At 44.6% G+C, this 9,989-nt stretch overlaps 1 protein-coding gene and 1 long non-coding RNA gene across 2 annotated transcripts; one reads left to right on the top strand and one right to left on the bottom strand.

Moving 5' to 3' along the window:
* Window positions 1–941: 941 nt before the first annotated feature.
* LOC129019298 (olfactory receptor 7D4-like) lies at window positions 942–2,587 on the top strand. The gene has a single exon (XM_054461580.1). The coding sequence runs from the start codon at window positions 1,000–1,002 to the stop codon at window positions 1,936–1,938; it is 939 nt and encodes a 312-aa protein (XP_054317555.1). The 5' UTR covers window positions 942–999; the 3' UTR covers window positions 1,939–2,587.
* A 6,366-nt stretch (window positions 2,588–8,953) lies between these two features.
* LOC134738855 (uncharacterized) lies at window positions 8,954–9,937 on the bottom strand. Its single transcript, XR_010125012.1, has 2 exons — window positions 9,788–9,937; window positions 8,954–9,171 (listed from the first exon to the last, which is right to left on the bottom strand). It is a non-coding gene; the product is annotated as an uncharacterized LOC134738855 (long non-coding RNA).
* Window positions 9,938–9,989: the final 52 nt, after the last annotated feature.

The following is a 9,989-nucleotide window of genomic DNA, read 5'->3' as shown; positions in this document are numbered from 1 at the left end:
TTGTATTTTTACAAAAACTAGCTGGCTGTGGTGGTGTGCACCTGTAATCCCAGCTACTCAAGAGGCTGAGGCAAGAGAATTGCTTGAACCCGGGATGTGGAGGTTACAGTGAACTGAGAGTGTGCCACTGCAGTCCACCCTGGGTGACAGGGCAAGACTCTGTCTCAAAAGAAAACAAAACAAACAAAGAAACCCAACAACAACAAAAAAATTGTGCACCAACACTAGACACTAGAAACAGATTAGGACATAGTTATTATGTGGATGGAAAAAGAGAATTGTATAAGTGTCAAATGACTGTATCTTTCTGGTCTCTAATTTTGAAACCCTGGTTCTAAGGTAGAAAGTTTTTAATGTGTGGTCAGTTTCTTAAGATGAATGTTATTACTGGTAATGTCATGACCTATTTGAATCAGAATTTGGCTGCCACCACAACTCCAAGTGGGACTTAAGGCAAAGAGTAACCCTTCCTTCCTTCCTTCATCCCTCCTTCCCTCCCTCCCTTCCTCCCTCTTTCCTTCCTTGAAAACCTAAATCCACTCATCTTGCAATATTTTGCCTAGCTATTATCTCTGCTTTCATATTTTCTCACTGCTCAGACATAATTGCCTGACCTTCTTCAGTCTTAGTTGTATCTTAGACAAGGAAGATGACCCTGACCTTTTCTTAGGTTCACTGGGCTTTATGTGTGTTAAAGCAGGTGTGGACCATTTTATCTTTAAGGTCTAAAGTTGCTCTTGGTAGATTTGATGATTCTAAAGCAGAGAAAAAGGGAATGGGTGAGCCTCTGAGAGGCCAATGAACAGGGGTTAGTCAACATCATGAAATGTTGCCTATAACAGATGACAGAATGTAGGATTCCTAAGTTTTGCAATTTTAAAGCTTTTGTATCCAATTATTCACCTCAAGAAATAAAAAAGCAGAGAGATTTTGGAGACTGTTCAGCATCTATTTCATGTTTCTTCCCTTACTTAACTGTCTAGCTGATGTGTCAGCAACATGGACTTGGGAAATCAAACAAGGGTTTCAGAATTTTTACTCCTGGCATTTTCCCAACACCTAGAGGATCAACAGATGCTCTTTGCACTGTTTCTGTCCATGTACCTGGTCACCGTGCTGGGGAACCTGCTCATCATCCTGGCCGTCAGCTCTCACTCCCACCTCCACACCCCCATGTACTTCTTCCTCTCCAATCTGTCCTTGGCTGACATCGGTTTCACCTCCACCACAGTCCCCAAGATGCTGGTGAACATCCAGGCGCAGAGCAATGCCATCAGCTATGCAGGCTGCATCGCCCAGATGTATTTTTTCATGGTTTTTGGAGTCATGGACACATTTCTCCTCACCGTGATGGCCTACGACCGGTATGTGGCCATCTGTCACCCCCTGTACTACCATGTCATCATGAACCCCTGTCTCTGTGGCCTGCTGGTTCTTGTGTCCTGGTTCCTCAGCTTGTCATACTCCCTGATCCAGAGTCTGTTGATGCTGCGGGTGTCCTTCTGCACCAGTTGGGTCACTCAGCACTTTTACTGTGAGCTTGCTCAGGTCCTCATGCTTGCCTGCTCAGACACACATGTCAATTACATCCTGCTGTATGTGGTGACCGGCCTTCTGGGCTTTGTACCCTTCTCAGGGATCCTTTTCTCCTACACCCAAATTGTCTCCTCCATCCTGAGAATCTCATCCACAGATGGGAAACACAAAGCCTTTTCTACCTGTGGATCTCATCTGTCTGTGGTTTCTTTATTCTATGGGATAGGTCTTGGTGTGTATCTTAGTTCCAATGCATCATCCTCTTCCTGGCGGGGCATGGTGGCCTTGGTCATGTACACTGTGGTCACCCCCATGCTGAACCCCTTCATCTATTGCTTGCGGAACAGGGACATCAAGAGGACCCTAGAGACACTGCTTCGGAGAATGCTGCATGCTCAATGACGGGGACATTGGTCCTGGGCTTCTGAGTTGGCAGAGGTAGCAGCAGTGAGCTAAAGAAATTCTGGACCAGCCTGGGCAACATAGCAAGACCCTGTCTCTACAAAAAAAATATAAAAATTAGCCAGGCATGGTGGTGTGTACCTGTGGTCCCAGCTACTCAGGAGGCTGAGGTGGGAGGATCTCTTGAGTCCAGGAGGCTGAGGCTTCAGTGAGTCGAGATCATGCCACTGCACTCTAGCCTGGGCAATAGAGCCAGACTCTGTCTCAAAAACAACAGCAACTAAAGAAATTCTGCCTGTAGGCCAGGCGCAGTGGCTCACACCTGTAGGCGCAGTGGCTCACACCTGTATTCCCAGTGCTTTGGGAGGCTGAGACAGGAAGATCACTTGAGACCAGAAGTTCAAGACCAGTCTGGGCAACAAAGATAGTAAAATGTCTCAAAAAAAGAAATTCTGCCTCTTAATCTCATGGAATTTGTTTCTGTGTTTCTCTGTCTTTGGTCAACATTAATTTGTGAGTACTGTGAGTACTTTGTATGAGTCTTATACAAAGAGACTTCTCTGTTATCCTTCAGTTCTACCCTTTCATCTCCTCCTTTTACATTTTCCACGACTGCACCTCAGCTTGGTGTTTGTAGATTTGTTTCTGTTGATTCCTGAGGGTTAATACAACAAGTTCAAGTACTCAACTCAGACATTGTTGGATAAAAGTTATGAAATAGTTCATTTTGCCATTAACCATTGCTAGCTCTTATCAAGTTCATTCGACAATCTTTTTTTAAACCTTTCTCAATGACCGTTTGACAGTATTTATTGGACTTTATAGTGTGCCAGGCTGTTCTAGGTGCCTGGGATACAGAAGTGAAAATAAATTCTTGCCCCATAGAGTTAAATCTGCAATCTTAGAATGTTATCAGATCATGTTATATGTTCAAACTTAAAATAGACTGATGGATAAATAATTTATTTCCTTATTAGTGAGGTTGAACATTTCTCCATATGTTTGTTTGGTACATTTCTAAAATAAGCTTTGATAGCCTCTAAAATAAAGAAAATAGGGAGACCCTTTCTTTACAAAATAAATAAATAAATAAAATAAGCCGGGCTTGGTGGCTCACACCTGTAATCCCAGCAATTTGGGAGGTCGAGGTGAGTGGATCACCTGAGGTCAGGAGTCTCAAAAAAAAAAAAAAAAAAAAGCCAGCTATTGTAGTGTTCACCTATAGTCCCAGACACTTGGGAGGCTGAGGCAGGAAGATCGCTTGAGCCCAAGAGTTTGAGCCTATAGTGAGCCGTGATCACACCATTGCACTCTAGCCTCAGAGACAGAAAGAGACTCTGCTAAAAAAAAAAAAAAAAGGCTGGGTGCGGTGGCTCCCACCTGTAATCCCAGCAATTTGGGAGGCCAAGGTGGGTGGATCACCTGAGGTTAGGAGTTTGAGACCAGCCTGACCAACATGGCGAAACCCCGTCTCTACTGAAAATACAAAATTAGCTGGGCGTGGTGGCCCGCACCTGTAATCTCAGCTACTCAGGAGGCTGAGGCAGGAGAATCGCTTGAACCTGGGAGGCAGAGGTTGTGGTGAGCTGAGATCACACCACTGCATACCAGCCTGGGCTACAAGAACAAAACACCATCTCAAAAAAAAAAAAAGAAAGAAAAAGGAAAATGTATCACCAGAAACAGACAAAGCATCTGCCCAGAATTTTAGGTCTGATCGTGCTGTGTTTTGTCTAGTTGCCTAATTTTGCAGGTGAATTCACAGAGGCCCAAAACAGGAGTTTAGACAGTAACAGCACCTGGCTGAATGTAGACACATCTTCAAATATGGTGCCAGCAGTGAGCACTGGCTTATGATTCAGGAGAGTAAGAACTGAATCACAGAGTTGCCAGAATCTAGGTATAAAGTGCTGAGCAGCTTCAGATGCTGCAAATCCATTAGGACTACTGGATCTCTTCCTAAATGTTCATTTTAATATCTCCTCCACCATAAAACAAGTACCTTGGTGTAAGGTGAGATTATGGAGGGATATTCCAACAAGAAATTGGATAATATGTCTTTGGATGATGCTGTTTGCCAAGGCACTGTGGGCACGAAAGGCAAACATAAGTACATAAATAAATATTCATCTCAGTAAAGATGAATCACTGCCTACCCTAGGGTGGAAGGTGTCTGATGTAATCAACTTGCCACCATGTGGTCCTCGAGGAATATGCCTATTTAGAGGCCACATATTGACATCCAAAGATGAGCCCAGCACCTCTTCAATTTCTATGCCTTAAATCTGAAAACAGGCTTGAGTATGAAAACTGGTAGAAGTCAAGTTCAATTTGCTATTACACCATGTGGTCCTTAAGAAAGTTATGTCATTTTACAATAGAAACCACACTTAAACTATAAATATGTATTATGAGGCAAGGCACAAAAATGAAGTTTTTAAATAAAACCCAAATGTGATATTTAATGTACATTTTTCTTTTTTTTTGAGATGGAATCTTACTCTGTCGCCAGGCTGGAGTGCAGTGGCGTGATCTTGGCTCACTGCAACTTCTGCCTCCTGGGTTCAAGTTATTTTCCTGCCTCAGCCCCCCGAGTAGCTGGGACTACAGGTGCCCACCACCACGCCCAGCTAATTTTTGTATTTTTAGTAGAGACGGGGTTTCACCATGTTGGCCAGGATGGTCTCCATCTTTTGACGTCATGATCTGCCCGCCTCGGCCTCCCAAAGTGCTGGGATTACAGGCATAAGCCACCGCGCCTGGCCTAATGTACATATTTAAAGATTAAGTGTGCAGTGGTCATTAAAAAACAAGAAAACCTAGTAGAAGAATCATGATTTTCAACGGTGGCAGCTGACATCTGACTTCTGCTGATTTGATCATGATATTTTTGCATATGTAGGTCAAACAATACATTTGATGTCTGCTCACCTACAATCTGTTGCCATCATCACAAATCCCTGTGGGTCATGGACCCTATTTACCATTTTAGACTTGCTGCCTGATAGCCTACCTTGCCCCTCACTTTTAATGTTGCCATTTGAGCTTGGAACTCAAGATACAAGTAAAAAACAATATAAAACCTCAGTTTTAGGCTGGGCGCGGTGGCTCACGCCTATAATCCCAGCACTTTGGGAGGCTGAGGCAGGCAGATCACTTGAAGTCAGGAGTTCAAGACTAGGCTGGTCAATATGGTGAAACCCCGTCTCTACTAAAAATACAAAAGTTAGCTGGGTGTGGTAGCTTGCACCTATAGTTCCAGCTGCTCGGGAGGCTGAGGCAGGAGAATTGCTTGAACCTGGGAGGCGGGGGTTGCAGTGAATACCTTGGTGTAAGGAGAGATTATGCAGGGATGTCCCAAGAAGAAATCGGATATGTGTCTTTGGATGATGCTGCAAATCATCATCCAATGCAGTGAGATTGCGCCACTGCACCCCAGCCTGGACAACAGAGTGAGACTTCATCTCAAAACAACAACAACAACGACAATGACAACAACAAGAACACCTCTGTTTTACTATGACAGTTAACAGTGCTATGTTTAAATATCCAAGAGTTGGAACAACAGTTTTGAAAATTCTGATTTTCAATGGACTAAGATGGCTTTAATGTTTTCCTCAGCTTTGTAAAACGAGCTAGGTTTCTTCCTGACTACAGAGCCCTGACCTTTTTTTTTAGAGCGTTTACTTTAAAAAACTTGTGATTGCAAATTATCTGCTCCCTTGAAAGGGAGATAAATCATTTTTAAGTCTCATGCTTTTTTTTTTTTATGAGACTGTCTCTCACTCTGTCACCTAGGCTGGAGTGCAGTGGTGTGATCATAGCTCATTGCAGCCTCGAACTCCTAGGCTCAAGTGATCCTCTTGCCTCAGACTCCCAAGCAGCTGGGATTACAGGCATACAGGCCACCATGCCTGGCTAATTTTTTTTTCCTGGTAGAGATGGGGTCTTGCTGCATTGCCCAGGCTGGTCTTGAATTCCTTGGCTCAAATGATCATCCCACTTTGGCCTCCCAAAGTACTGGGGTTACAGGTGTGAGCCATCATGCCCTGCCACATCCCAGTTTTATAACCCAGGAATGCCTTTCTCAAGGACCTGGGTGCCATCCCTTTGAAATGTAATTATTAATAAAAACAACATCCCTATCTTTCAGCTTCTTCGGGAGGGTAGGAGGCTTCTTAGTGAACACACATGGCCAAATCACACTGGACAACCTCCTCCCTAATGACTTCCTGGACTTTTCCATTAGCTCACTCCAGCATTTGAAAATCCTCTCATTTTTGTTTCAGTGGAGTTGAGTTCAATCTCTTTTCCCTAATGCAATAGTCTTTTTTTTTTTTTTTTTTTTGAGATGGAATATCCCTCTGTTGCTGAGCTAGAGTGCAGTGGCGCAATCTTGGCTCACTGCAACCTCTGCCTCATGGGTTCAAGTGATTCTCCTGCCTTGGCCTCCTGAGTAGCTGGGACTACAGGCATCTGCCACCATGCCCAGCTAATTTTTGTATTTTTAGTAGAGACGGGGTTTCACCATGTTGGCCAGAATGGTCTCGATCTCTTGACCTCGTGATCCATCTGCCTCGGCCTCCCAAAGTGCTGGGATTACAGGTGTGAGCCACATCGCCTGGCCTCCCTAAGGCAATAGTCTTGACCCTTATTGCAATTGTCTTGAATAAAGTCTTCCTTGCCAGCCTGACCCCATGTGATGTAATTTTCCTTTGACATGATCAATGACTTTGCACACTTAATAGCAAATTTCTATCAACTGATACATGGTTTTGGCGATGTAATTACCCAATGTCTTGCTAGTTGAAATCAATAACACTACATTCTGCAAAGGACTTTGGACTGCAAAGAGAACAAAGCTCACTGTCTTGATGACTTGCATATGTTTAATTTGGAAGAGAATAGCTGAGTCCGATTGCTACAAAGACTTTCCTTTATAGTACTCAAAACACGTGAGATCACAGAGAAGGTAACGATATTGAAAGGAATCAGGCCCGGAGCAGTGGCTCACGCCTGTAATCCCAGTACTTTGGGAGGCCGAGGTGGGCAGATCATGAGGTCAAGAGACTGAGATCATGCTGGCCAATATGTTGAAACCCTATCTCTACTAAAAATACAAAAAAATTACCCAAGTGTGGTGGCGGACACCTGTAATCCCAGCTACTTGGGGGGCTGAGGCAGGAGAATCACTTGAACTTGGGAGGTGGAGGTTGCAGTGAGCCGAGATGGCGCCGCTGCACTACAAGCCTGGTGACAAAGCAAGACTCCGTCTCAAAAGCAAAACAAAACAAACAAAACAAAACAAAACACAAAAATAAAAATAAAAAAGAAAGAGGAATCAAGACTAACTTGATAGTAGAGCCCACTACACACCTAGGTTGTACTCTATGACCTACTGCTCCTAGGCTACAAACCCACACAGCGTGTCACTGTGCTGAATACTCTAGGCAATAGGAGTGCAATGGTATTTGTTATCTAAACATAGAAAAGGTACAGTTAAAATATAGTTTGAAGGTACAGTCTAAAAGACAAAAGAAGGTCCACCTGTTTAGGGTACTTACCATGAATGGAGCTTGCAGGACTGGAAGTTGATCTGGGTGAGTCATTGAGTAGGGGATGAATGTGAAGGCCTAGGACATTACTGTACATCATTATAAGACTTTAGAAACACTGTACACTTAGGCTACACTAAATTTATAAAAAATATTTTTCTGTTTTCAAGGATCAATTAACCTTGCTTACTGTAACATTTTCACTTTTTAAAAAAGGCTTTTGACTGTTTTGTGATAACACTTAGCTTAAAACACAGATTGTACAGCTGTTACAAAAGTTATTTTCTTTCTTTCTATCCTATTCTATAACTTTTTTCTATTAAGATTTTTTTTTAGTTAAAATTTTTCTTCTGTTAAAAACTATGACACATAGCCAGGAGCTGTGGTTCACGCCTGTAATCCCAGTACTTTTGGAAAACGAGGAAGAGATTTACTTCTGGCCAGGAGTTTGAGACCTGCCTGGTCCACACAGTGAGACACAGTCCCTACAAAAAAAAAATAAATAAATAAAAAAGCACCAAAAAATGAAGACACGAACACACGTTAGCCCAGGCATACACAGGGTCAGGATCATGAATACATCTCCCACCTCCACATCTTGTCCCACTGGAAGGTCTCAATGCCATTCATGGAGCTGTCATCTATCATAACAATGCTTTCTTCCAAAATACCTCCTAAAGGACCTGCCTGAGGCTGTTTCCAGTTAATTTTTTAAAATATAAAAATAGAAGGACGACATCAATGATAGACTGGATTAAGAAAATGTGGCACATATACACCATGAAATACTGTGCAGCCATAAAAAAGGATGAGTTCATGTCCTTTGTAGGGACATGGATGAAGCTGGAAACCATCATTCTGAGCAAACTATTGCAAGGACGGAAAACCAAACACCGCATGTTCTCACTCATAGGTGGAAATTGAACAATGAGAACACTTGGACACAAGATGGGGAACAGCACACACTGGGGCCTGTCATGGGATGGGGGAGGGGGGAGGAATAGCATTAGGAGATATACCTAAAGTAAATGATGAGTTAATGGTTGCAGCACACCAACATGGCACATGTATATATATGTAACAAACCTGCACATTGTGCACATGTACCCTAAAACTTAAAGTATAATAAAAAATTAATTAAAAAACAATAAAAAAATAGAAGGACAACACTCTAAAATAATGATTAATAGTATAGTAAATACATAAATCACTAACATGGTCATTTATGATCACTGTCAAGCATTACATACTACCTAGAATTATATGTGCTACAGATTATGTAACTGGCAGTGCAGTAGGTTCATTTACACAAGCATCATCACAAACATGTGGGGAATACATTGTGTTATTGTTATGGGATTTTTAGGGTTTCACTTTTCTGTCTGGAAAGCTCTGTGGCCAGTGGTGCCTTTGCCTGAATTCTTGTCTTGCCTCCAGGAAGAATGAGGTACGCAGGTAAGTGGAGGGTGAACAAGATGAAGAGCTTTATTGAGTGTTACAACAGCTTAGAGGAGACCCACAGTGGGTAGCCACTCTCTGTAGGCAGGTCGTCTGGTGGAGTGTTCAGCTCTCAGCTAAGACAGGGCCCTGGAGAGGGTGGCTCCTCCCTGCTAACAGGTCGTCTGGTCCTCTCTCCATCCTCTGCCCTGCTCTGGCTGAGCCCAGGGCTTTTATGGACCTCAGAGGGGAGGAAGCACACACTGATCAGTCCACGGGCAGCCATGGGTGGGCCAGAGGAGGCACTACAAGTTCCCGCTCCATCTGTGAGACTGGCATCGTGGTGTCTAGCTTTCAGGCCTTCCATGGCCTGAAGGTAGGGCCTTACTGGAGACCTGTTCCCTTTTATCCAGGACTCTGCATCCCACTGCCATTTATGGCCCCAGAGCTGGTCCCAACCCCTCTCCGAGATTGGAGGAGGCACCCAGAAGGGAAAGAGGCCAGGCAGTGGGAGTAGACACCGCCAAGCATGCAGGGATTGGAGGGTCCTTCCCAGGCCCCCAAGGGTGGAGGCTGCAGATATGCCTGGGTCCTGTGCCTGGGAGGGCAGTGGCAGCTACACCCCGGGAGCTCCTGCCATGCCAACTTGGGAGGGGTGGGGCTCCCACTTGTCCCTGGCTCCTTCCTGCTCTATGGAGTGGGAGTCCCAGGTCTGCAGCCGTGGGTCAGTCGGCTACAGCTGCACCTGGGAGAGCAGATCCTGCCTGCTCCTGCCCGCCTCCAAGAGCACAGGGAGGTTCATAACCACAGCCAGATTGGGCGGCTGTAGCCCCACCCAGGAGAGCACGAGCTCCTACCTGCTCTGTGGAGCCGGAGGCCTGGGTCTGCATCCATGGATTGGGCGGCTGCAACAGCACCTGGGGAGCTCTAGCCCCAGCTCATAAGGGGTGGGCGGGGCTCCCTCTGGCTCCATGGAGTTTGCAGCCCCAGCTGCCCCTTGTCTGCTGCAGCTGGCCTGATGGCAGCAACCACTGCTATCATTATGATGTCACAATGGCT

The sequence above is a fragment of the Pongo pygmaeus genome, chromosome 20, assembly GCF_028885625.2.
Source record: "Pongo pygmaeus isolate AG05252 chromosome 20, NHGRI_mPonPyg2-v2.0_pri, whole genome shotgun sequence".
Taxonomy (NCBI): domain Eukaryota; kingdom Metazoa; phylum Chordata; class Mammalia; order Primates; family Hominidae; genus Pongo; species Pongo pygmaeus.
The sequence above is the reverse complement of the archived record's forward strand: the minus strand, read 5'-3'. Positions and strand labels throughout refer to the sequence as shown.